General features: G+C 42.1%; 2 protein-coding genes and 1 non-coding gene across 5 annotated transcripts in view; 1 reads left to right on the plus strand and 2 right to left on the minus strand.

Moving 5' to 3' along the window:
* Positions 1-18,173, minus strand: part of FAM227A (family with sequence similarity 227 member A) — a 33,980-nt gene extending 15,807 nt beyond the window's left edge. For both annotated transcript variants that reach the window (XM_069968916.1, XM_069968915.1), the window contains exons 1-8: positions 17,982-18,173; positions 16,242-16,371; positions 7,473-7,558; positions 6,297-6,402; positions 4,564-4,667; positions 2,744-2,881; positions 746-844; positions 492-596 (exon numbers count right to left, since the gene is read on the minus strand). In XM_069968916.1, the coding sequence (XP_069825017.1) occupies positions 492-596; positions 746-844; positions 2,744-2,881; positions 4,564-4,667; positions 6,297-6,402; positions 7,473-7,558; positions 16,242-16,368 (765 nt within the window). In that variant the 5' untranslated portion in view covers positions 16,369-16,371; positions 17,982-18,173. The remainder of the gene's footprint in view (positions 1-491; positions 597-745; positions 845-2,743; positions 2,882-4,563; positions 4,668-6,296; positions 6,403-7,472; positions 7,559-16,241; positions 16,372-17,981) is intronic.
* Positions 65-255, minus strand: LOC138790141 (U2 spliceosomal RNA). Its single transcript, XR_011362853.1, has one exon. It is a non-coding gene; the product is annotated as a U2 spliceosomal RNA (small nuclear RNA).
* A 303-nt stretch (positions 18,174-18,476) lies between the features above and the next one.
* CBY1 (chibby 1, beta catenin antagonist) lies at positions 18,477-23,048 on the plus strand. Of its 2 annotated transcripts, XM_069968918.1 has the most exons (6): positions 18,520-18,583; positions 19,232-19,446; positions 19,616-19,753; positions 20,139-20,244; positions 21,533-21,645; positions 21,996-23,048. In XM_069968918.1, the coding sequence occupies exons 3-6, from the start codon at positions 19,667-19,669 to the stop codon at positions 22,074-22,076; spliced, it is 387 nt and encodes a 128-aa protein (XP_069825019.1). In that variant the 5' UTR covers positions 18,520-18,583; positions 19,232-19,446; positions 19,616-19,666; the 3' UTR covers positions 22,077-23,048. The 2 variants fall into 2 exon arrangements, with proteins under 2 accessions (XP_069825018.1, XP_069825019.1); XM_069968917.1 differs by lacking the exon at positions 19,232-19,446 and having other exon boundaries at positions 18,477-18,583.
* The last annotated feature ends 4,843 nt before the right edge of the window (positions 23,049-27,891 follow it).

Below are 27,891 nucleotides of genomic sequence, written 5' to 3' on the forward strand. Positions count from 1 at the left end.
ACTATATACTTATAAATGGAGCCTGTGCATGTCAGAGCAGGGATACATTGGCATGTAATTTTTTTTTTATTGCACTGAACCCGGAAGAACTTCAAAATCAGGTCAATGCCTAGAGAGGACAGAGAAAGCTGTTTTTCTCTCTCCCTGTTCTAAAAATCCATTTAATATATGGTCCCCAGATAGGGGACGTATCAGGTATTGAACTGATAAGAACAGATACTACACTTGATCTTAGCCTAAAGGCTGAGAAATGATTTGGCATGTCATTTTGACAGTTCTCCTCCATATCCATGCCTTAGAGGCACAAATCATGGTGTGAACAAGCCTTTAAAAACAGTCAAGAAAAGGACACAGAAAAGCAAAGGGAAGACACATCATGGAGGGGAAGAAGAAATCGGTCAATGTGCCCCAGTAAAAAAAGGGCAGAGTCAGCATGAAGTTTAACCCACTCGAATATCAATGTTTTGTAACTACCAGGAACACACACTTACGTTAAGGAAAGCATCGCCGTGATACGAGCCCTGACACAAAGTAAGAAGCTGGATGTAGTTCTCTGCAACTCGGTCAAACAGCTTACTCTGGGATTCTGCGTCTGGCTACAAGAAAAAGTCTTATCACACACTTCATGCCTGCAAAAGACTAATGTTTTATCAAGGCTGCTGCTTTATTCATGGTTTACTATACATGGTTTACTATAGCCCTTAAATATTTAGCATTTATATGTGAACTAACTTCCAAGACTTACCTTGTATCTTTGTAGGAAGATCCACCAATAACAGTCTAGGAGGATAGTCTGGGTAACAGGGGCACTTAGAATTCTGTGCAGCTGCCTAGTGGAGCAAATCTGTGGATAAGAGGGCAAATCATGTGTAGAGTGATTCAGCTCACATTTTGATAAGTTGTGGCAGCAACAATAGTTCATAGGATGATGCATGGATATCCAGTGTTGGCCAAACACTCAAAACGCAAAGTAGCTACAGATTATAGGTGGGGAATCCGACACTCCAAGCCATGTATTTTTTCTAAAACAGAACTTTTATTTGTCCACATTAAAATTTATAGTGTAGTGAGACAAGACCTATGCACTTCACATAGATGCACTTAATCATGGACTATAATTAAAGGAGACGTCCGGCAAAGTATTGTATTGCCCCCCAAAAGTTATACAAATCACCAATATACGCTTATTACAGGAAATGCTTATAAAGTGCTTTTTTTCCTTGCACTTACCACTGCATCAAGGCTTCACCTCCTGGATAACATGGTGATGTCACTTCCTGGATAAAATTGTGATGTCACTTCCTGGATAATATGGTGATGTCACTTCCTGGATAAAATGGTGATGTCACAACCCGACTCCCAGAGCTGTGCGGGCTGTGGCTGCTGGAGAGGATAATGGCAGGGGGACACTGAGGGACACAGGGCACTGGAGGGACACTGAGCATCCCTCAACCATCATACTCTCCAGCAGCCACAGCCCGCACAGCTCTGGGAGTCGGGTCGTAACATCACCATTTTATCCAGGAAGTGACATCACCATATTATCCAGGAAGTGACATCACAATTTTATCCAGGAAGTGACATCACCATATTATCCAGGAAGTGACATCACCAGTTTATCCAGGAAGTGACATCACCATGTTATCCAGGAAGTGACATCACCATATTATCCAGGAAGTGACATCACCATTTTATCCAGGAAGTGACATCACCATATTATCCAGGAAGTGACATCACCAGTTTATCCAGGAAGTGACATCACCATGTTATCCAGGAAGTGACATCACCAGTTTATCCAGGAAGTGACATCACCATGTTATCCAGGAAGTGAAGCCTTGATGCAGTAGTAAGTGCAGGGAAAAAAGCACTTTATAAGCATTTCCTGTAATAAGTGTATATTGGTGATTTGCATAACTTTTTAGGGGCAAATTTGAAGGGCATCTGTGTGAAATACGTAGGTCTAGTCTCAATACACCATGAATTATAATATGGACAAATAAAAATTATGTTTAAAAAAAAATGCATGTCTTGGAGTGCCAGCTCCCTCTCCTATAGTCTGTACCTACATATGGAACAGTAGAAATACATTGTAAAGGGTGATAGTAACATTGTCTAGTGTATACACAAAGTATCAATATCAGTGCATATATTACATCAGCTGTATTGCATATAGATATGTATATGTGTATAATAACTCTAGATGAAGGGCATAAATAATATCACCTTTACAACATCTATTTACTAAAAGTCATAAGGGGACATTTATTATAAGGCTAAAAAGCCTTTTTATGACGCAGATGGGCCTGATGCACATAAAATTAATCGCAAGCACTGTTTTTGTAAGTATTTTATTTGTATCAGGCCCATCTCCGCCGCTTACACCAGAGGGGCAGGAATGGGGCAGAACGGGTTGTGCGGCTGCACGCAGAGGGGGCATGACCTCTGCCTGCGCCATATTTAATATTTTTCCGCTCTGAGCTGGCATAGGTTTCACTTTGTGTGCACAAAGGGTCTCCGATGCACACAGGCTTTATGGTATATGGTGCCATTACATAAATCCTCACAGCCTCGGCACTGCTGGGACATTTTTAAGCCCGGCATGAAAAACGGCAGACTTAATAAATATCCTCCATAGTGCCAGGAATTAGTACAAGTTTTATGTACTCAACATATGTAGGAGTGTTTTGGACATAGTATGGCACTATCCAGAAAACAAGGAATGTAGAATGAAATACGGACTTACCTTTGCCCCCGTTTTCTTATGAGCTGACACTACTTTTTCAATAATGGTATTCACTGATATCTCATGTGGGAGCGGCACAGGGCCATGATATGAAAATCCTGGGAACTGGCATAATTCAGCTAGTTTGGGTTTTATGTCCTGGAACAAAAAAGTTAAGTGGATACATTAGCAGATCCCATTTTTTACTACATTTGCATCTATAGCGCAAAAGAAAAACAAACAGGGCCTTTATGACTCTATATACTACCCGTGTCAATGGTTTGAACATTGTTGGCAGCATCCAACCTGTTCCCTGACAGTCCATCCTATCTCACAAGACAGACTTATTTGTTTCCCAAAGGCAATGATGAGTTTGGAGAAAAGGAGTTGAGTGAAGGAGCCTGATACAGTGATAAAGATATTTTTGTCTGATAAGATATATCACAAACCTTCTGATATTTACTTTTATAATTGATTAATTTGAAGTTTGATGAAAAATACTGGGAATTGTGGAAAGAGCTGAGCATGCAATGGAGAGGGCCACACAAACAGATAAAAGAGTAGCAGCCAAAAATTGTTTAAAAAGGGCCACAAGACCCCCATTCCCCCAATAGGTAAGGGACCCAAAGGCTGGACCTACATCTACCATAAATTTATATTTTAATTCATGTATGTATATGTTGCAGTGAAATGATAGAATCAGGGATTTGATCAAATCCTGGGAAATGATGAAATGACCGCGCCGTTCCATCATTTCCCCTAAGGAATTGATCAAATCACTGACTCCTTTCAGGGAAATGATGAAAGGAACTCTAAAATTCCTCCCTGTGACATAGAATTTGCTTACCGTATCACCTTTCTGCTGCCCACAGCCTGTCCGCTCTCTGCTTCCCGTTCCACTCATTTCCCCTGCTACACACCTCCTGCTCCCCCAGCCTGTCCTCTCTGCTCCCCGTTCACCTCTGCCGCCTCTCTGCTCCCCGTTGCATGCCTCCTGTTCCCCCAGCCTGTCCGCTCCGCTCCCCTTCCGCCCTCGCCGCCAAATGCCTGCTGGGAGGTGTGCCACTCTGCTCCCCATCCGCCTCCGGTCCCGTCCGCCTGCCCTGTGACATGCCTCCTGCTCCGCTGGCCTGTCCACTCTGTTCCTCATTCACCTCAACGCCATAAGCCTGCCGGGAGGTGTGCCGCTCTGCTCCCTGTCCACCTCCAGTCCCATCCACCCCGCCGCCATATGCCTGCCGGGAAGCGTGCCGCTCTACTCCACCGTCCACCCAACCGCCATATGCCGGGGGGGTAGCAGCTCTCCCGCCCAGTCCGCCATCGCCGCTGTGCCTGCTGGGAGTTCCTGTCTCCACCCCGCCGGCATATGCCTGCCAGGGAGGTGTGCCGCTCTGCTCCCCCGTCCGCCTCCACCGCCAAACATTGAGCAGCACAACTCCTAGATCGTTCATTCCATCATTTCCCTGAAGGGGGTCAGTGATTCGATCAAATCCTTAGGGAAATGATGGAACAGCGCGTTCATTCCATCATTTACCGGGATTTGATCAAATCCCTGGATTCTATAATTTCACTGCAACATATATATAACATGAACATAAATTCTTAATGTGGTAATACCTCTTTTAAGGGGTATTCCAGTACCCTAATTTTTTGTTTGTTACTGGGGGTATAGTAAAAATTAAAAAAATAAATTATATAACCCTATCTTGGTCTACGGCAGATCCTGTTCCAGAAATTTCTAGTCCTCCGCTCTTCACTGCTTTTTGTAGACATTTCTGCAACTAAAAATCAGTTCCGTTCATCTACATTGGGTTGTTTTGTGGCAAACACATTTTTGTTACCTTTTTGGTTATTTCTTGTGCTTTTGGATATTTTACAAAGTCTTTTTTGGTCATAGACATCTGGTATCTGTGTGTGAATTGTTGCAGATCTCTCGTATCGTATTCTGTTGATGAAATACAAGCAAATATATTTTCAGTAGAACAAAATGTTACCACAAAACTAATATGGAATGAGTACTATGTTATTATGGTGTACTAGCTGTAAAGTCATAGCGGCACCTTTATAAAGACTGCCACAGTCAGTGTTAGGCTTAGATGGTTTGGCAACAAAACTCATAATAAATATCCATAGAATAGTGAATACATGTACAACCCCCAGCAATCTGTAAATACAGCAGCAGTTATTCATGCACACTGTCACTTCACATATTGGGAGACATTTATTAAAGGGGAACTATCAGTAGGTTAGACAACACTGATAGCTCCCTATTGTGCATGAAGCACTGAGGATGAAGGTATGTCTGTTACCTTTATCCTTGGCACTGTTCCCATGCAGTTTTTAATGTAATCCTGTGTCCAGTAAGATGTTTGGAGCACTGCTCCACTCCCAGAGCACCGATCTGGCCCACCCCAGGCTGGCCTGCTCTACTAATAATCTGATGGGGCAGGGTGATGGGGGTGGATCTGCGCTCTGGGGGAAGGGCTGTAATCTAAACGGCCTTACCATACACAGGATTACATAAAAACTGCACAGGAACAGTGATGAGGATGAAGGTAAGAGACATACCTTCATCCTTAGCACCCTTATGTACAATAGGGAGCTATGAGTGGGTTAGATTTGTCTAGTTCCCCTTTAAGCCCCGTTCCCATTCACCCTGCTGGAATTACTAATAGGCGTATGCCTCACTAAATCTGATGGGACCTGCGCAATTTTACAATTGCACCGGAGCCATGCTTCCTCTCTGCCTTGACCCCCTCACCCATCAGGCGGGCACGTCCGGTGAACGCCATGGAAAAATCAAAAATCCGTTGCTGTGTAAGCACTTAGATGCCACCGTGGCTATATGCTATTATAATATCTTTCTTATAAAGCGCCAACATGTTCCGCAGCACTGTACAGTTCTGTTCTCACTTGTCACATATTGTTAGTGGAGATTACAATCTAAATGCAAACTTAACACATGCAAACCATGGGGAAAACATTAAAACTCCATGCAGAAGTTTCCCTGATCAGGGACTTCAGGGCTGCACCAGTGCTAACCAGTGAGTCACTGTGCTGCACATCATGTTACTGCTCACACCCAGGAGCAGTACCCACGCAGCACCCACACCATCACTAACCCATATAGTGCATATCGCGTAGATTGCATATATACCCTTTGCAGCAATGCTGTAAGTATACAGCAGATGTTACCATGGCTGTAAAGCATACATCACTCATGAATACCTAATCTACTTAATCACAAGCTTTCACTGTGATTAAAACTCTTTCAAGAGGGGAATTCATAATAGGATTCTTTCATTAATCTGGGAATTTTCATAGCAAACACTAATTGGGTATGGAGACATGTGGCGGGCTTGTTGCAGACACTGATGAGATCAGCCATGGCCAAACATTCATATGGATGGTTAGGAGATATATCTGTCGGCCAAAAGTGTATGATCACCTATAGCCAATAGTGAACATCTTGTAGAAGTAATGTGGATTCGTAAGGATGAAACTGTCTAAAAACTAAAGTTTATAAATGTCACTAAGCTATATGGTTATATCGGCCATGATGCACATACAATACCTTTACTCTTTTTCTCACACTGTGTCTTTTCTTTCATTGGATCAAAGTAAGAGGGGGATTGTCCATCAAGGAATATTTTCCTATATATCTCTGGAGATTCAGTCTCCTGAATTAACAAAATAATCATAATAATCACAATAAAAGACATTAACTAAAAAGGAAGCGCTGTAATAATCATAGAAGAAATACTAATGATAGGCCTGAACATACAGTATATGTCTGGTGACCAGACCATGTCAGATACAGTAATCCGGATCTTTTGCATGTATTATGCCATATGTTGTCCCATTGGCTGAATGGGCCTATATCGCAGTTGCTGTACGGTACTTGTTTCCTCATCAAACATATGTAAACCCAGCCTTAAAGGGGAACTCTGTGGGAAAATAATTTTCTTCAAATCAACTGGTCCCAGAAAGTTATATAGATTTGTAAATTACTACTATTTAAAAATCTCAAGTCTCCCAGGACTTACCAGCTGCTGCATAGCCTGCAGGAAGTGATGTAGTCTTTCCAGTCTGACACAGTGCTCTCTGCTGCCACCGCTGTCCATATCAGGAACTATCCAGAGCTATAGCAAATCCCTATAGAAAACCTCTCTTGCTTTGGACAGTTCTTGACATGGACACAGGTGGCAGCAGAGAACACTTTGTCAGACTGGAAAGAAAACACCACTTATTGTAGGACATACAGCAGCTGATAAGTACTGGAAGACTTAAAGGGGTTATCCAGCCCTACAAAAACATGGCCACTTTTTCCCCTCTCTTGTCTTCAGATTGGGTGGGGTTTGAAACTCAGTTCCATTGAAGTAAATGGAGCTTAATTGCAAACCACACCTGACCTGGAAACAAGAGTTGCCATGTTTTTGTAGTGCTGGATAACCCCTTTAAGATTTTTAATTAGAAGTAATGTACTCTTTTCTTTTCTTTTTTTACTTTCTTTTCTTTTTTTACTTTTACTTCGGAGTACCCCTTTAAGAAGTGAAAACACTATGAAAAAAGCTTCCAGCCTGTGTACTGGTGAACACAACAAGGGTAAATGCATGCACTGTACCAGCTATACGTTATATTTGAATTAAATGACAATTCTGTTCTAAGGTAAGTTATGATAAAGCGATTCATGTGAGTCTTCCTGGCAATTCACACAAAGTTATTATGAAAGAAAAGGGGGGATCCTTACCAGATCATCACTGCAAAAAGTCTTTAGCTGCTCCTCCAGGTGTGCAATCTTTTGGCTTACTGATTCTATAGAGCCAACAAGGAACGCTGACAAGTATGTTAAAGATAACATATGGTTTTTGCCACCACGTGCCATACTTATACTAATCAGCCATAACATTAAAACAACTTGCCTAATACTGTGTAGGTGCCCTTGTACACCCATTGAGGCCTGGACATCTGAAGGTGTCTTGTATTATCTGGAACCAAGAAGCAAATCCTTTAGAGTCGAGACCTGTAACTTACCAGGTGGGGCCTCTATGGATCAGAAGTTTTCTGTTAAGTACTAGTAATTAACTGTACAATTGCAACGAGAAGGAATAGAATACCGCGGCACTCACCAGATGCTCATCTTCATGCTTTTATTGTAGCCAAAAACATAGGGAGTTCAATCCAACATAAATAACAGGTGAGGGAGGACGAACATAAGGTGCATATCAGGCGACGGACCGTTTCGTGCGCAGGCGCACTTCGTCACGGCTAACACACACGTCATCACGTCTGCCAAGCATATAAATAGATACGAGTGCAGACAAACACAGGTGCAACATAATTAAAATCATGACACACAAATAGTAAAAACATTAAAGGAAGGCATGAAACTCGTTCCTGTCGTTCAGTCCAAGTGGCCCTGTAGCATTAAATAGTGAAATGAGGAACGCTTCTTTTTTAAGTAATAATTTATGCACATCCGTGCCTCGGTTACCTAGAACCACCCTTTCGAGGCCGATGAATTTTAAATCACTGACGTCGCTATTGTGGGCCGACCTCATATGCTCAATGAATCTAGTTGCCCCTTTTCCTGTACGTACTGATGTGCAGTGTTCGCGAAATCTCAGTTGCAGTTGCCGTATGGTTTTACCAATATAAAAAAAGTGACAGCTGCAAAAGATCATATATACCACCCATGTGGATCTGCACGTAATGAGTTGTCTTATACTCCAGTTTACGCCACCCATACTGACTGAGCTCAGAGCTGCATTGTGTCTACAGTGTACACAATTGTAACATTTTCTGTTACCCATTATGTTAGTACTTAACCAGTTGTTTTTTTCATTATGACACTTATTATTTTTTAGTTGGTCTCCTATTGTTGTATTTCTTCTAAACGTTATTAGTGGTTTTTTTGGAGCTATTTTTTTGAGAACCGGATCCCCTTCAAGTACATACCAATATTTTAAGATGGCTTTTTTCAGAAATGTATTCATGGGCGAGTTAGAAAATGAGAAACAAAAGCTTTTATTGTCAATTTCATGACCTTTAGAGGCTCGCTTCTTTTTTCGGGTAAGTATTTCCCTGGAGACCTTAGCAGCTTTATTTTCTGCTCTTGTTAAGATGCTCTCGGGGTACCCTCGTCTGAGGAGTCTGTCTTTTAATTCGATAGCTTGTTTCTGGTAGGTTACTGGATTACTGTTAATGCGCTTAAGTCTAACTAGTTGGCCATAAGGAATTGCTTCTTTCACTGCCTGAGGGTGTGAACTATTAAAATGTAGATAGGCGTTACTAGCAGTTGTTTTGCGGAACCCTTCTGTACAGATATTATCATTGCCAATATAAATATTGACATCCAGGAAGCTGAGTGTAGACCCTCCAAAAACTCCTGTGAATAGCATATTCATGTTATTAATGCCATTGAGATGTTCTATAAAGGCGTGGAACTCCTGTGTCGTGCCATCCCAAATTATAATGACGTCATCCATGTATCTATAAAAAGATTTTATATGGATATTGAATGGATTATTAAGAGAAAAAATAAAACGTCTTTCAAAAATTGCTAGAAACATATTAGCATATGTGCACGACACAGGAGTCCCCATCGCCGTACCAACCATTTGTCTATACCAGGTCTTATCATAATAGAAGGTATTATTAGATAGAATGAGGTTAAGTGCCTCGCAAACAAAATTGCAAAAGTTAGCAGATTTTTCTGTATCTGATAAAAATTCCTGGACTGCTTCAATACCCTGATCGTGTGGTATCCGGGTATACAAACTCTCAATGTCGAGAGATACCAGATTGTACCCCGGCTGCCACTCACAGGAATTTAATACGGAAAGGAGATGTTTAGTATCCCTGAGGTATGTGGGTATGGAGGTAAGTAGTGGTCTAAGGAGCCAGTCTACATACTTAGACAACAGTTCAGTCGCTGACCCGATCCCCGCCACAATGGGGCGACCGGGGGGTCGGGTCAGCGACTTGTGTATTTTTGGCAAATAGTACCATTTGGGGCATTTGGGGAAGTCGGGAATTAATTTGTTAGCTGTACTCTCTGAAATAATATTTTTCTCCACACTTATTCTAAGTAATGATCGGAGTTTATCCATTATTTTCATAGTTGGATCCCCGGGGAGTTTGCAGTAAGTTGTGGTGTCGCTCAATTGACGCTCAGCTTCACGAGCAAAGTCAAGAGCAGACAGCACAACCGTACAGCCCCCTTTATCAGCTCTTCTGACCAAAAGGTCAGGTCTATTACGGAGCCATTTCAAGGCTCTCTGTTCCCCAAAAGATAAGTTACTCTCAGCCTTAGGGTACACCAGTGCCTTAACTTCTTGTTGTACCAGGGTTGAAAAAACCTCCAATGACCCCCCTTGTTCAAGTGGTGGGGTGAAAGTGGATTTTTTTCCCCCTTTAAAATCCTGGATCTCTATCTCAGATGTCTCCTCGTTATGTATAGTCTCAGTGAGACTTAGGAGACAGTCAATACCTTGTAGGTCCTGTTCATCAAAATCTGAAGACACTTTAAAACCTAGGGGGCCTATTACACTAGGGATCTCTCCTTCTTTACGCTCTCTTTCCTTGGCACTGCAGGTGGAAAAAAACTTATGCAAATTCATTTTTCTAATTGCTTTATACATATCTACTTCAAAATCTGGTAAAGAAAAATCTTCCATTAAACCAAAATTTAAACCTTTAAATAGGAGAGAAATACAATCATCGTCCAGAGTCACTCCTGAAATATTAATGACATTATTGTCCTTTGGCTCTAGCGCCATGACACCTGCTTGCGCTTGCCGTAACCTCCTCTCTTTTTGAAGCCGCCTCTTCCTTCCTCCCCTCCTGATCTTCCTCCTAAAGGGGGGATATGGGGCTCCACAGCTGAATGGTCATCTGATTGGCTTGTATCCGAATCTGTTGTCCAAAAATCCACTGTATTGGATTTTTTAGCTAGTCTCCTTTTCCTTATTTGTTTTTTGGCATTCCATTGAAAGAATCTTCCTGCGTCATAATCATTTTTATCGCGGAGAAACTTATCCCTTTTCTTTTCTTTAATTTCTTTTTGGATATTTATCAGGCGTTTCTCAAGTTTAGACATTACATCTGTATATTGTGCAGCAGATATTCTTGAACATAATTCACTTTTTGCTTTTATCAGGTCTGTTTTAATCCGATCATATTCACTTTTATTCTTATTCAGGACTAATATAAGCAGATTCATTGCATGGGTTAAATGAGCTTTGTCCCACATTGCTACAAAATCTGGGTCCTCTTGGAACTGAGATGGTGTTTTGTAAGTTCTCAGACCTCTCGGAACTCTTTGACTGTCCACATAGGACTGTAATGATTGCAGAGTCCAAAAGAGGCGCACCTCTTTTTCCGCCAGGGTGTTAACCCTTTGCTCCAAGACCTTTAGGCTAAGAACTTGCAGCTCTTCCTTTAAATTACATGACGTGAAATATGCACTCGCGCCCTCCCTCCCTGTCTCCAAAACTTCCTCCATATTCAATGAAGCCATTGCTTCATCCATTTCTATTTGCATACCAGTGCAATTACAAATCGGTGACCAAACACAGTGTGCTCAGACCCTAAACAGAAGAGAAAGCTATGAGCAAAGTCCAGCACTATAGAACACCGAGAGCAGTCGGCACTACTGCAGTCACGATATGGTCAGCACACCAGTAAATGGATTCGGAGGAGTAGGAGTAATATTGGCAAAAAAAGTGGTGCTCGATCGGCAAATAGCAGAGAATACAACATAAAGTCCAATTGCAACGAGAAGGAATAGAATACCGCGGCACTCACCAGATGCTCATCTTCATGCTTTTATTGTAGCCAAAAACATAGGGAGTTCAATCCAACATAAATAACAGGTGAGGGAGGACGAACATAAGGTGCATATCAGGCGACGGACCGTTTCGTGCGCAGGCGCACTTCGTCACGGCTAACACACACGTCATCACGTCTGCCAAGCATATAAATAGATACGAGTGCAGACAAACACAGGTGCAACATAATAAAAATAAATGGCTCCGTAATAGACCTGACCTTTTGGTCAGAAGAGCTGATAAAGGGGGCTGTACGGTTGTGCTGTCTGCTCTTGACTTTGCTCGTGAAGCTGAGCGTCAATTGAGCGACACCACAACTTACTGCAAACTCCCCGGGGATCCAACTATGAAAATAATGGATAAACTCCGATCATTACTTAGAATAAGTGTGGAGAAAAATATTATTTCAGAGAGTACAGCTAACAAATTAATTCCCGACTTCCCCAAATGCCCCAAATGGTACTATTTGCCAAAAATACACAAGTCGCTGACCCGACCCCCCGGTCGCCCCATTGTGGCGGGGATCGGGTCAGCGACTGAACTGTTCTCTAAGTATGTAGACTGGCTCCTTAGACCACTACTTACCTCCATACCCACATACCTCAGGGATACTAAACATCTCCTTTCCGTATTAAATTCCTGTGAGTGGCAGCCGGGGTACAATCTGGTATCTCTCGACATTGAGAGTTTGTATACCCGGATACCACACGATCAGGGTATTGAAGCAGTCCAGGAATTTTTATCAGATACAGAAAAATCTGCTAACTTCTGCAATTTTGTTTGCGAGGCACTTAACCTCATTCTATCTAATAATACCTTCTATTATGATAAGACCTGGTATAGACAAATGGTTGGTACGGCGATGGGGACTCCTGTGTCGTGCACATATGCTAATATGTTTCTAGCAATTTTTGAAAGACGTTTTATTTTTTCTCTTAATAATCCATTCAATATCCATATAAAATCTTTTTATAGATACATGGATGACGTCATTATAATTTGGGATGGCACGACACAGGAGTTCCACGCCTTTATAGAACATCTCAATGGCATTAATAACATGAATATGCTATTCACAGGAGTTTTTGGAGGGTCTACACTCAGCTTCCTGGATGTCAATATTTATATTGGCAATGATAATATCTGTACAGAAGGGTTCCGCAAAACAACTGCTAGTAACGCCTATCTACATTTTAATAGTTCACACCCTCAGGCAGTGAAAGAAGCAATTCCTTATGGCCAACTAGTTAGACTTAAGCGCATTAACAGTAATCCAGTAACCTACCAGAAACAAGCTATCGAATTAAAAGACAGACTCCTCAGACGAGGGTACCCCGAGAGCATCTTAACAAGAGCAGAAAATAAAGCTGCTAAGGTCTCCAGGGAAATACTTACCCGAAAAAAGAAGCGAGCCTCTAAAGGTCATGAAATTGACAATAAAAGCTTTTGTTTCTCATTTTCTAACTCGCCCATGAATACATTTCTGAAAAAAGCCATCTTAAAATATTGGTATGTACTTGAAGGGGATCCGGTTCTCAAAAAAATAGCTTAAAAAAAACCTCTAATAACGTTTAGAAGAAATACAACAATAGGAGACCAACTAAAAAATAATAAGTGTCATAATGAAAAAAACAACTGGTTAAGTACTAACATAATGGGTAACAGAAAATGTTACAATTGTGTACACTGTAGACACAATGCAGCTCTGAGCTCAGTCAGTATGGGTGGCGTAAACTGGAGTATAAGACAACTCATTACGTGCAGATCCACATGGGTGGTATATATGATCTTTTGCAGCTGTCACTTTTTTTATATTGGTAAAACCATACGGCAACTGCAACTGAGATTTCGCGAACACTGCACATCAGTACGTACAGGAAAAGGGGCAACTAGATTCATTGAGCATATGAGGTCGGCCCACAATAGCGACGTCAGTGATTTAAAATTCATCGGCCTCGAAAGGGTGGTTCTAGGTAACCGAGGCACGGATGTGCATAAATTATTACTTAAAAAAGAAGCGTTCCTCATTTCACTATTTAATGCTACAGGGCCACTTGGACTGAACGACAGGAACGAGTTTCATGCCTTCCTTTAATGTTTTTACTATTTGTGTGTCATGATTTTAATTATGTTGCACCTGTGTTTGTCTGCACTCGTATCTATTTATATGCTTGGCAGACGTGATGACGTGTGTGTTAGCCGTGACGAAGTGCGCCTGCGCACGAAACGGTCCGTCGCCTGATATGCACCTTATGTTCGTCCTCCCTCACCTGTTATTTATGTTGGATTGAACTCCCTATGTTTTTGGCTACAATAAAAGCATGAAGATGAGCATCTGGTGAGTGCCGCGGTATTCTATTCCTTCTCGTTGCAATTGGACTTTATGTTGTATTCTCTGCTATTTGCCGATCGAGCACCACTTTATTTGCCAATATTACTCCTACTCCTCCGAATCCATTTACTGGTGTGCTGACCATATCGTGACTGCAGTAGTGCCGACTGCTCTCGGTGTTCTATAGTGCTGGAGTAATTAACTGTAGCTGTTTATGTTTTTTTTTTTTTTTAATAAGCATGGTCCCTTGATAATAAGTTGACCATATGGTGTAATTCTGCTAAGAGCCACAATGACCGGCTATAACCTGTGAATAAAAAACAACAGAAGCTGATAAACTTACTTGTGTAATGCTGCATTTACACGGAACGATTATCGTGCGAATTTGCAAGATAACGATTGAATTCGAACGATAATCGTACGTGTAAACGCAGCGAACGATCGAACGACGAGCGAGAAATCGTTTGATCTTTGAACATGTTCTCAAATCGTCATTGGTCGTTCGCAAAAAATTCGCAGATCGTTCCGTGTAAACAGTCGTTCACCAATTTAACCTATGTGCGAGATAGGCTTAAGCGATCGCAAAACGATTTTTTCGGTACGATATATCGTTCTGTCTAAACGCTGATCATTATAAAAAAAAATTGATACTTCAAAATCGTTAATCGTACGATCAGGCGAATTATCGCTCCGAGTAAAGGCAGCATTAGATTGGGTATTTTGCTGTTCTTATTATTGTAATGCATTGTCATGTGGGGTCCTCCAGAGTGAAAGAGTGCAGGGTATAAGGGATACCTTGGTTTTCAACTTTGTTTCTTACAAGATGGTGTGGATCCCAGATGTGACCAATTGGTGGAAATAACCTAGAAACATAGACGATTGTCTGCAGTAAAAGACCACTGGGTCCATCTAGTCTGCCCTTTTAGTATTTCACTTCTTATTATCTTAGTATAGAAATATTGCAAGTAGGGCTGATGTCAAGCTTTGTACATCAATCATGCAGGACAGGGAACGGCTGGAGAGGAAGTACAAGGGCATGCTGGGGCTCAGCTACTGGAAAGTCTGTGGTATCAACTGACAGCATCAGATGCAGATAATCTCAGTGGTTCTTAAGTGGATTCAGGTGTGGGGAATACAGCAGGATCTGTGCTTGCTTATTTGTGGGGGAGAACAAGAAGGGCACTATCAGAGCCCTACAAACAGATTCTATGAGGGTGTCATGAGGGGCCAACATTCTCTATCGAAACTTGTGGACCATTGGATGTCCCATTGGGAACATGCCCAGTGGTGATCAAGAGTGCATATGAGGTGCTATGATTTAATTCCCACTAATCTCCAAATAATTGCACTTTTACTTCTTTTCTACTTTGGTTTTCAGGAATCCTGCCGAATAACATTTTACATTAATACACAGTATTCCTATTCTACCTCTCACTGACCTGTATCTATCAATTCACTACATATTTGCTATTTCAGCCAATTTATTATATTAAGCTATATGAAACTGAATTTCTAATATAATTCTCAGTTGATAAAAAAGATAGTTGTATAAAATATTTATTATTATTGTCAAAAGAGAAGGATCTCGAGCTGTTTTATATATACAGTGGTGCCTTGGATTACGAGCATAATTCGTTCTGGGACCACGCTTGTAATCCAAATCCACTCTTAAACCAAAGCAAATTTTCGCATAAGAAATCATTGATATTCAAACAATTGGTTGCACACCCCAAAAATAATGATTTATTATTCTGAACAACATGTAAAATAGATGAAACAAACATTCAGAAACATCATAATATGTGATATTATAGGTTACTGTACAGTAATGGAGAGGATGGAAAACACAAGGGCTGACAGAGACTGAAGGGAGCAGGAAGGAATGAGCAGGACAGATGTGGGCACAGTATAGCAGCACTCTCTGTCCGGGGAGAGAGGGGTTAACGCTATGGAGAGATTACCCCCACAGTCCTGTCCCCTGATGTAAGCCCTAGCCTGAAGTGGATCTGCTATGATTTGGAAGGTGAGGGAGTCTTTCTGGGTCAGAGTACAGTGCTGTAGACCCCGCTATGCAGGCCATGCCCCTCCTCCACTCGCGCTCCCACCCAGTACAGGGAGCTCTTAAACCAAAACAATGCTCTTAAACCAAGTCATCATTTTGAAAAACTGTGAGCTCTTAAACCAAAACGCTCTTAAACCAAGTTACTCTTAAACCAAGGTACCACTGTGTATATATATATATATATATATATATATATATATATATATATACAGTATATATATATACACATATATATATATATATATATATATATATATATATATATATATATATAAATTTCTTATTTAAGGATACAAGCTGAGGATTCTTGCACTGCGTTTTGTGCTGTTTTCCTCCTTTTCTCCAGCTCCAAAGGATGTTCTTTCAGGTCCTCCACATACAGAGCCATAGGGGAATTCAGACGATTGATCGACTCCATCATTTACTTAGGAAAAAAGAACAAACAGTTAAAGGTGTATTTAAAGTTTTTAAATTGCTTGATAAAAAGATATAAAATTTTCAATTTTCGTCAGTGGATGAACACATAGGTCCTCATTACATAGGGGGTGATGAACCTGGGCTCAGGGACAAGATAAAGGCTAGGCCTAGGGCACAACTGTGCAACAAGGATTGGGGGGACCGTGAGCAATTTTATGACAAATCCTTGCAAAAATGTTAAAAATACCCATTTGGCAAATATAATTACATTTAAAGGACCTGCACTGATATGGTCACATGACTATATGGGTGTTGCTACTGAAACCAGATGAGGAGGAGCAAGGAGACCCCAAAGGAGGAGGGTGAGAACTAAGCATCTGAGGTCTGTATCTGTTTAGTTGTTCTGGTTTGGGGGTCTATATTAGGGGAGGGGGTCTTTTTTGTGGTGTATTTACTTGAAGCGACTCTGTACCCACAATCTGCCCCCCCCCCCCCCCCCCCCCCCCCAAACCACTTGAACCTTCGGATAGCTGCTTTTAATCCAAGATCTGTCCTGGGGTCCGTTCGGCAGGTGATGCAATTATTGTCCTAAAAACAACTTTTAAACTAGCAGCCATGTGCCAAACAGTCGTGGCCTAGAGTGTGTGTGCATTAGGCTGGCACAACATCTCCGTCCCTCCTCCCTGCCCTCTTCATCATTAAAAATGCTCCAGGGAGATTTTCTCCTATTCCTCACCTGTGTGAACACTGCACATGTGCTGGATTGTTAAAGGACAAGTCCGGCCAAAAGTATTTTTTAATATGTTATTACATAAGGAAAGTTAGACAAATTCCTAATATACACTTATTATGGAAAATGCACATATACTGCTATTTTCCTCAATTTAGTAGATCATGCAGACTTCAATTTCTCTAAAAAAAATGTGACGTCACGAATCGAATCAGAGCAGGGCTGAGTGTAATTCCTATGAAGCTACCAGCAGGGGGCGCAGTATATGGAGAATTTACATTGTAATTGGGTTGCAGTTATCCATAGCCGCTTGTGCACTCACCAAGTGGCAGAAAGAGGCTCCCCGGCAGCAGTCCAACCTGAACTGGCTCCCCTAGCCCCCCAAAGGACCCCCCACAGTATATGTGCATGGAAAAAAAAAGCAGTATATGTGCATGGAAAAAAAGCAGTATATGTGGATTTCCCATAATAAGTGTATATTAGGAATTATACAGTAGCATCCACTTTTACTGCATGCTGCTGTATACTCTGCCATACAGGGAAAAAACAACAACCTCATCATAGCGCCAGAGGACAAAAATGGAAATCTATATTTTTTTTTTATTTTTTTTTTGTGCACATGTAAAATATTTTTAAAAAATCGTACCGCCCCATAAAGTTAAAGTTAACATATTGTACATATATAATGTGTGGTTAATGTCATAGATGATAAACTTATAACATAAATAACTAAAAATGTAAGCCTTTTTTTTATTATTCACAAAAAAATATAATTCTTTTTTGTTTATGAAAAATAAATTTGAATAAAAAAGGGAAAAATAGGAAAAGTTCTAAACTGCCAGATATAAGGCATTGCCCCCTGAATAAGATATTCCCTATACAGTTACCTAGTTCCATATGTCTTATCCAAGCCGGGAGTTCCTCCTTCCCATCTGGCGTCCCTGTTACCAAGGTAACCACTAGGACTGTACCATAATAAACACTTTGTATATTACCGTTTTGAAACCGCACGTTAGCAGTTTAATATTAGCTCTCCCATCATATACGTGTACTAAATAAAATGTTTTCTTCTTTTGTTCATAACTATAGTGTAGTTAAAATGCCCGCCCCCCTATTATTTGTAAAATGGTTTAGCCCACAGAGAAAAGTAGGCAGTTGAACCTCAAAGCGTTGTTATGGCAACGAACGCTTGGGATTAAACCATTTGTTCAAGGGGGGGGTCTTACTACCGGCACTTAAGCTCTTTACAATTTAGCGTACAAAAATAATGATTCTGCAGGTGTATTAAATGAATGACTGGATGCTAATTCACAGAACTCAGAAATACGTAGCCGCAGTGGGTGAGACAATGTTACCTCCGCCCCCCTCAGTTCTTCAGTCGTTGCGTCCAGTAGTGTGCGCGCATGCGCAGTGTGTAGGTAAGTAAATCTCATTGTACAGTACGGTACAGCAACGGAGGGATCGCTCGGTCCTGAGAACCGGGAATCAGGTGATCACGTATTGTTTTGCATGTAGATTTGTCTGTCTTTCCACAGAACCGGCTCTATTACTATATTGTACATGTGTGCCTGTGTATGCTCATGTCTTAATAGAGTTACTGTTTGTTGTTGTTTTTTTAGTTAGAAAGTCTTCTTTTTATCACTTTTGCACAAGTAAATCATATACAGTAATACATAATACATATAATTGATTAGTGGTATAGATTGGTATATGCCTTATACTAAACTTACTGATCACACCAGCTCTTGCTCCTGAGACCCACTGCAATCCTGAGATATAGCCGGGGGGAGGAGTGTGCAGCAGTGCGCTTCTCTTCTTGGCCACCAGTCAAATCTGATTCATTACGGTTTATAAAGTAAATGAGTTGGATGTTTTTCTGTCTGTGGAATGGAGAACACTGCTGCGCACTTCCCCTGGCCGTATCTCAAGATCACAATGGGCCTCAGGAGTGAGACCTGCTGCCATCAGTAACTTTTGACTAGTCTGATAATGTCACAATTTATTATAAATGACAATAACAATTATGTGTAAGGCAACAAGTTCAGTAAAACGTTGAGGGCACTCACCGGATCAAAGCGATACTTCTTTATTTCAACATATGTTAAAACCTTCGTTGACACATGTCATTATTCAGCAGACGCCAAACCTCTTCAGAGGTTTTGCTTTAGCTGTCAAGGCATGATGGGAAATGTAGTCTTGTAACAGATGGAGGGCCTGAGTTTGACACCAGTGGACTGTAAAGGGTCTTCAAAAGAACACTAGTCAACAAGATCAGTGTTTATACTGGCATCAGTCGGACCATATCAAAGGGCCTGTAAGTGGCCCCGGATGTACAGTCACTTTGCATGTACAGTAAGTGAATGGATCTTTTCTCATTCCAAATCTCTCACTCACTTTGGATTAGATTCCCCAGGGAAAGCTTGCAATACAGTTGAAAAGCCATTGTGAACAAAATCCATAATCATTTATTAATAGTAAGTTCCTTTATTAATACTGTGTCCATTTTTTGGTTCTAATGTAGGAAAGTGTACGCTGTTAACTTAGCCAGTCCGCTCTGGAGTCTACGTGGAAAATGCGCAAGATGCCCCTGTTCGGGAACAGCTTCAGTCCAAAGAAAACACCGCCAAGAAGATCTGCATCACTTTCCAACTTGCATGCGGTATGGGATTTATTGCTCTTAAAGGGGTTATCCAGAATTAGAAAAACATGGCCACTTTTTTCCAGAGACAGCACCACTGTGGTCCCCAGTTTGGGTGCAGGTTTTGCAACTCGTGAATGGAGCTTAACTGCAAATCACACCGGAACTGGAGACAACAGTGGTGCTGTCTCTGGAAGAAAGTGGCCATGTTTTTCTAATTATCTCTTTTTGACCACATTTATACTGTGCATGAATAGTCAGTCCTATAGATTGATGGTCTTCAAATCAAGCCAAATTCTCAGATTTCTGTTTTTGTCAAAACCTGCCTTACCTGATCATGATGCACAGTACACACTATAGTATTTAGTCTATTCAATTTTTTTTCTGATTCCCTTTTCTCCTTTAGCTGGACCGGACCACAAAGGAGGTGGAGCTGGGTTTGGATTTTGGCTCTCCTAGTATGACTATCGCAGGACAAAGTCTCAAGTTTGAAAATGGACAGTGGATCGCTGGTAAGTTGTTAGACTGCGGAAAGTGTTGTGGCTCTTATTGGTATAAATCAGGGATGGGGAACCTTCGGCCCTCCCAACTGTTGCAATACTACAATTCCCATCATGCATGGACAGCCAAAGCTAAAGCTTTTGCTGTTCAGGCATAATGGGAACTGTAGTTTTGCAACAGCTGGTGAGCGGAAGGTTTCCCATCCATGGTATAAATCATGATAATCAAAGGCAGGCCTGATGAGTTTTAGGTATATCCATACAGCTGGTATGGAAACTGTATGGTAGTAGTGCAGATATCCCACTAAATTGCCTACCGAACATTGCAAAGTCCAACTCCATAGACAGTGAATGGAGCACTGGTTGCAAATGTGCAATCTGCTTGTTCCATTGCCAGGAACATTTCTTCCTAATACTGGTGATTGGTCCCAGTGGTTGAACCCCCACTGATTACCTTGTTATCCCCCTTCCTATGAAATACCCCTTTAGGCTATGTTCACACTGCGTATGAATCCGTCCGTAGTGCGAACCGCGAATATACGCACGTAGTTTTGAGGTTGATGCGTTCGCTTGAAAGTATACAATATACGCCTGCACAGTGCACACTACGTATGAGCTTACGGCCGGATCGTATACGGCGCCGTTAAAAATGAACAAGACTATTGTTTGAGGACGGAAATGTTCCAACTCATGGCCGTGGATTTCCATGCAGTCCCGTACGAAGTACTTATTTCAGCCAAATTGAACTTGATTTTTCGATCCAAAAGGTTCTGTGTGGTTTACGGGGCTGGGCGAAGATTTCCAAGTAAATGACCTGCTTCAGATCGCTTCGAAACAAGCTAGGAAGCATAACTGTACTACGGGCGTATGTTCGCTGTGCGTACGCATCCGGCCGCATGTCTATTTTTCCCACGCCCGTAGTTTCAGCCACACATGTACGGCGGCGTACGATCTACAGACGGATTCATACGCAGTGTGAACATAGCCTCAAAGCGGTTTTCCAGTCCTACAAAAACATGGCCGCTTTCTTTCAGAGACAGCACAACTTTTGTCTCCAGTTCAGGTGCGGTTTGCAATTAAGTTCCATTCACTTCAATGGAACTGAGCAGCAAAACCCCGCCCAAGCTGGAGACAAGAGTGGGCCTGTCTCTGGAAGAAAGAGGCCATGTTTTTGTAGCGCTGGATAACCCCTTTAAGTAAGTTGAATGCTGGTTGTGAGTAGTGTAACTAAGCCTGCATCATCTCTATGTATCACATTGTGTACTGGTCTGTAGCGAATAACTATACATACTTCTCATAGAATCCGGTGGCACTGGATCACAGAAGGAACTCCAACGTCTTCGAAAAAGAAATCTGCAGTTGGAAGAGGAGAATAACCTGCTCCGCCTGAAAGTAGAAATCCTTCTGGACATGGTAATCACTTATTGTTGGTACAGTAGGAAAGTGGGTGACTCTTTCATGAAGGCATTGCTCAAAACCTGAGAAAATGTAGGTGTGACTGCACCTAAACCTGGCATTTGAATCCCCCCTGGGTCAACAAGGGTCCAAGAAGCTGAGTTTCTGGTGGTCCAGTGTAGAATCACTTAGGGTATATATGATGGTATATACTTCTGTAGGGGCGATACCTTTATAGGCGAGCCAGAAATTTTAGATTTGCAAACTTCTGGGGCACAAAGCCATGATTAGGGAATAATAACAGACCAATCGCTAATCGCTGTATGATGCAATGGCTTCAATCTTTTTTCCTTTCTTTATAACCATAGCTCTCTGAGGCAACAGCAGAATCTCACCTAAAGGATAAGGAGCTCGAGGAAATGAAGAGTTCAAGTGGGCGAAGAAAATGATTGTAATATAGAGGAAAACCAAAAAATCCCGGAGCAGCTCATGGACCATACAGAAGATTGGCAACGCTTCCCTCATAATCAGAACTGTACCCATGGAGGCTTTTATGTCAGGCCCCAGTCACATCACATATGTCACCGGTATATGATGGGATACTGGCAAAATGGTAAACTAACATATACACATGACTACATTTAGTCTATTCCGGAGTCTGCCATGTTGGAGTCTCCCACAAAAGAAGTATACAATTGGAAACTAGAACAGTTGTAGTCACTAATAGATGTTTGCTCCATTAACATGAATGGGCCTGCTGTTGGTGTACTGTGGTATGTGTCGAAATGTCTATATATATATATATATATATATATATATATATATATCAGGATGTGATGAAAACTGGATGTGAATGGGGCCTTTTTGTCAACATTTTTCCAAATCACTTTAGCGGTTACCGGCAGCAGGGCTGTGGTGGTCACTCTCAGTGTCATTCCATACATTTGGCTTTACATAGAGAATCAAAACAAACAACACAGATAAAGGTTTTTTTTTCCCCCAGTCTTTTTATATATATTTTTTTTCTCTGCTGGATCTACTACTGATTTTGGCCTAAAAAAAAAACAACAGAAACTGCAACAGCAGAAAAAAATAAAATTGTGTGTTAGAATAAGAAGCCCAACTACAAATGTTTTATTTATTTGTAAATAATATTATACTGCATTGTTATACCTGTATTTAGTAGATTCAGCTGGAAGGGACAGAAAACTTTATTAGGACGTTTGTTGGTTTCAGTAAGTAAAGATATTAGCCAAGCTTTGGCTGTCCAGGCATGATGGGAGTTGTAGTTTTGCAACAGCTGGAGAGCCAAGGTTCCCTACCTCTGTATTAGGAGGTTGCAGATCCTAATGAGAAGTCAGACCTCCTATAGGTTTTGTGCTATTTGACATTTATAACGAGTGCTGAGAATATTACATTTTGTATTTATATATATATATATATATATATATATATATATATATATATATATATATATATATATAATATATATGAATTGGAATAAAACGTTTGTTGTAAGTATTCCTTGTTTTCTTGTATATTGCTTTATGTTCCTTTTGTAACAAAGTGCAAAGCAAAACACATTCTAGTGCAGGGGTGTCAAACTCAGCGCCTCCAGCTGTTGCAAAACTACGTTTCCCATCATGCCTGGACAGCCAGAGCTTTAGCATGATGGGAATTGTAGTCTGGAGTTGCGTTTGACACCTATGTTAGTGGATTTCTAGTTTCACATGTAATTGCTGAAAAAGTTTGACCTGAACGTACACAACAAAGCACAGTACAATTCAACTGAATGGAGTTTGGAGTATTTAGTAGTAACAAGTGAAAGCCAGCTCACCCTTGTGTTTCCTCTGTTGCTCGGATCCACATTCAGCCAATGTGCAATGTCCAATGTAAGAAACAAAGATCCAGCAGTCCAAGAAAACTTAAATGCTTTATTTTATCTTCCATTAAAATACAGGCAGCTTACACCATTGTGCGGCACACCACAGGGATACTGATAAAGCGTTTCGAATGCATGCGCACGCTTGATGAGATGTCTGTGATCAGTACCCCTGTGGTGTGCAGCACTATGGTGTAAGCTGTCTGTATTTTAATGGAAGATAAAAAAAAAAGCATGGAATCTTTACCGGACTGCTGGATCATTACTTTGGACTATCTCCATGCATTTCACCCATTCCCATGCAATGGGTGAAGTAAATAGCCAGATCCATACATGATCTGATCAGCCATAATAATAATTTTTTTGGTAGGTAAAGTAAATAACAATTATTATTTTGTGACAATAATATCAGTCCTGTGAGATATATACATATATATATATATATATAAGTCAGGTATAATCAGGACGGCACTCGGAATGTCCAATGTTGGTAGGTGGGTGCCAGGAGCACACACAGGAGAACCACCTGTGTATGGCTGTATACTGAAGGTAAATCACCGCGGTACTCCGGATTCAATCAAAATCTTAATTTATTGATCCCACAAATGCGGCGTTTCGTGCCGCGGTGATTTACCTTAAAAAAAAAAAATAATTATATATATATTATATATACACACACACAGCGGTACCTTGGTTTAAGAGTAACTTGGATTGAGAGTGTTTTGCAAGAAGAGCTCACTGTTTTTCAAACTTGTGACTTGGTTTAAGAGCATTGCTTTGGTTTAAGAGCTCCCTGTACTGGGTGGGAGGGGGAGTGGGGAGGGGCATGGTCTGCATAGTGGGGTCTACAGCACTGTATTCTGTCTGACCCAGGAGGTCTCCCTCACCTTCCAAATCATAGCAGATCCACTTCTGGCTGGGGCTTACATCAGAGGACAGGACTGTGGAGGTAATGTCTTCACAGCTGTAACCCCTCTCTCCCCGAACAGAGAGTGCTGCATGTATGTGCCCACATCTGCCCTGCTCATTCCTTCATGCTCCCTGCAGTCTCTGTGAGTCCTGATTGGTCCATGCTGAGCACACACCCCTTCCCCATTGCTGTCATGTGACCACACAGACCTCTGACAGCGGCCCTGCTTCTCTATTCTAGCCTATTGTACTACGCTACTGCATTATGGGGATCTGCGGCTCCATCCTGTATCTACAAACTGCTGCTGTTTTTCAGGTTTATGCACTTACTATACTTTATACTCCACATGCTGATTGCTATACTGTGCTGTAATTTATCATAATATCACATATTCGGCTGTTTCTAAATGTTTGTTTCATGAGTTTTACATGTAATTCAGAATACAAAATAATTATGTTTTGGGGTGTGGAGCCAATTGTCTACATTTTAATGATTTCTTATAGGGAAATTTGCTTTGCTGTAAGAGTGGATTTGGATTACAAGCGCTGTCTTGGAACGAATTATGCTCGTAATCCAAGGCACCACTGTATATATAAATCAGCAAGTGAACAGTCAGTTCCTAAAAATGGGTGATATACCACCTGCATGATGCACAGGTGTCTTTCCTTGTGTGAACGCACAAAGGACTGGGACTTCCTATGTTTGGTAAGCGCGTCTCTAATAAACATCTTGTAGAGCTTTCTCATTATGCGTTGTCTCATATCTATCAGAAGGAATCCAAGAAGAACAAACCAGTAAACTAGTCATGAGCAACCCGGACTGTTAAAAATTTCCTGCTAGCCTTGATAGAAAGGTGACTGATCACACAGGACAGCTCATAAAACAAAAAATCTGATGTAATTGTGCCTTGTTTTTTCCTTCCATCCTGCTTAAACATTTTATATTATTTACGGTGTCAGTTTTGATCAGACCTCCACTTATCATTAGAAAAAGATGGAGAAGTCCATGGCTGAGTGCTGCTTCTCCACGCTCTGCGTGACAGGAGATCCCACAGACTTTCTATTGAAGTCCACCTTGGTCACACAGAGAGAACGGAGAGAGAACAAGCTTACTGCATAACCTCCTGGCTATAACTAGTGATCAGTGGGGGTCCCAGCATTAAGTCCGGCAAAAGTTTTTTATTAACGTATTGTTTTGCCCCCCCAAAGGTTATACAGATTACCAATATACACTTATTACAGGAAATACTTATAGGGTGCCTTCACACCTACCGTATCGCAGTAGAAAATCCGCTGCGGATCCGCAGCAGATCCGCAGCAGATTTAACTAAATGAATGAACACAGCATTAAACACGCACTGTCAAATCCTCTGCGGATCTGCAGCAGATTTGTAAGTGCGGATTTAGTGCTGTGTTCATTCATTTAGTTAAATCCGCTGCGTATCTGCTGCGGATCCGCAGCGGATTTTCTACTGCGATACGGTAGGTGTGAAGGCACCCATAAAGTGTTTCACTGCACTTACTACTGTATCAAGGCTTCACTTCCTGGATAACATGGCGATGTCACTTCCTGGATAACATGGTGATGTCACTTCCTGAATAACATGGTGATGTCACTTCCTGGATAACATGGTGATGTCACGACCCGACTCCCAGAGCTGTGCGGGCTGTGGCTGCTGGAGAAGATGATGGCAGGCAGGGGGACACTGAGGGACACAGGGCACTGGAGGGACACTGAGCATCCCTCTGCCATCATCCTCTCCAGCAGCCACAGCCCGCACAGCTCTGGGAGTCGGGGCCTGACATCACCATGTTATCCAGGAAGTGACATCACCATGTTATCCAGGAAGTGACATCACCATGTTATCCAGGAAGTGAAGCCTTGAGGCCAGTGGCGTAGCTACCGCCGCGACCGGGCCCGCCACGAAGGGGGGCCTGCGGGGCCCTCCCGATCAATCACTCTTGTGACCACAAGCATTGTTTTGCTTGCGGTCACAAGAGTCCTGCTCCGTCTTCCCCCGACTGCTGCGCGGCTGCCGGGGATGTCGTGTCTTATCCCCGGCAGCGCGCGCATCCCAGAGCTCCCTGCGCGCCTTGGGCCCTGACTTCCGGTTCCGGCGCACAGGGAGCTCTGGGATGCACACGCTGCCGGGGATAAGACGCGACACCCCCGGCAGCAGCGGACAGACTAGGAGGAGTGAGGATCAACGTGGGAGCGCGTTGTCAGGTGAGTTAAGTTTTGTTTTTTTTTTTTTTATCAGCCTGCAGGGTGGGGGGAAAGAGGGGGCCATCTATGAGGGTGGGGGGAAAGAGGGGGCCATCTATGAGGGTGGGGGGAAAGAGGGGGCCATCTATGAGGGTGGGGGGAAAGAGGGGGCCATCTATGAGGGTGGGGGGAAAGAGGGGGGCATGTATGAGGGTGGGGGGAAAGAGGGGGCATGTATGAGGGTGGGGGGAAAGAGGGGGGCATCTATGAGGGTGGGGGGGAAGAGGGACCATCTATAAGGGAGGGGGGGGGAGAGGGGGCCATCTATAAGGGAGGGCAACATGGGGGGAGAGGAGCCATCTATTTGGGGGGGCAACATAGGGGGAGAGGGAATACACAGAGGAGGGCACATATTATTAGGGGGTCAAATAGAGTCAGGGCTACCCACTAAATGAGGGTGTAAAGGGGCCAATACAGATGTGCAGTTAGTATAGAGATGAGGATGGTGTCAGTGTGAGGAGACTAATATGTCTGTCTGGCAGATTCTGTGGATTTGTAGCTCAGAGAAGTTCTTATAATGACCCGGGACGGATGGAGAAGATGGAAAGGAAAGAACTCCGATCAGAAAAGACGTCCCCTGTGAGTTACCTGATATAACTGCACTGTAATGTATATGGTGTATAGAACCTGTGTAGAGCTGGGGCCACCTCTATATGACTGGATGAGGTGATTTAGTATACTGGATTTGGTCAGTAACAATATGGTGGTGATGGTAGTGGTTGTGGTGTGGCAGTAATGTTTCCTTCCTATATACTGGTATTACTGGTAATATTGGTCCCAGTATACAGGATTTGGTCGGTAACAGTATGGCGGTAATATGTACGGTGATAATACTTTCTCTTCCAATATGCTGGTGTTATTGGTAATATCTGTCTTGGTGTGTATATATATATATATATATATATATATATATATATATATATACATACACACACCAATAGCATCACTTGGTCGTGAAAGGAGGGGGGGGGGCCCAAGTTGGCCTCTCGCACCAGGGCCCAGGAGACATTAGCTACGCCCCTGCTTGATGCAGTAGTAAGTGCAGGGAAAAAGCACTTTATAAGCATTTCCCATAATAAGTGTATATTGGGGATTTGTATAACTTTGGGGGGCAATTTTGCCGGACTTCTCCTTTAAGACCCCAAAACATTTAAAACATTTTACGCGTATCTACTAGTGATGAGTGAACTTGCTGAACCTGAACGCT

The sequence above is a fragment of the Dendropsophus ebraccatus genome, chromosome 4 (genome assembly GCF_027789765.1).
Source record: "Dendropsophus ebraccatus isolate aDenEbr1 chromosome 4, aDenEbr1.pat, whole genome shotgun sequence".
NCBI lineage: Eukaryota > Metazoa > Chordata > Amphibia > Anura > Hylidae > Dendropsophus > Dendropsophus ebraccatus.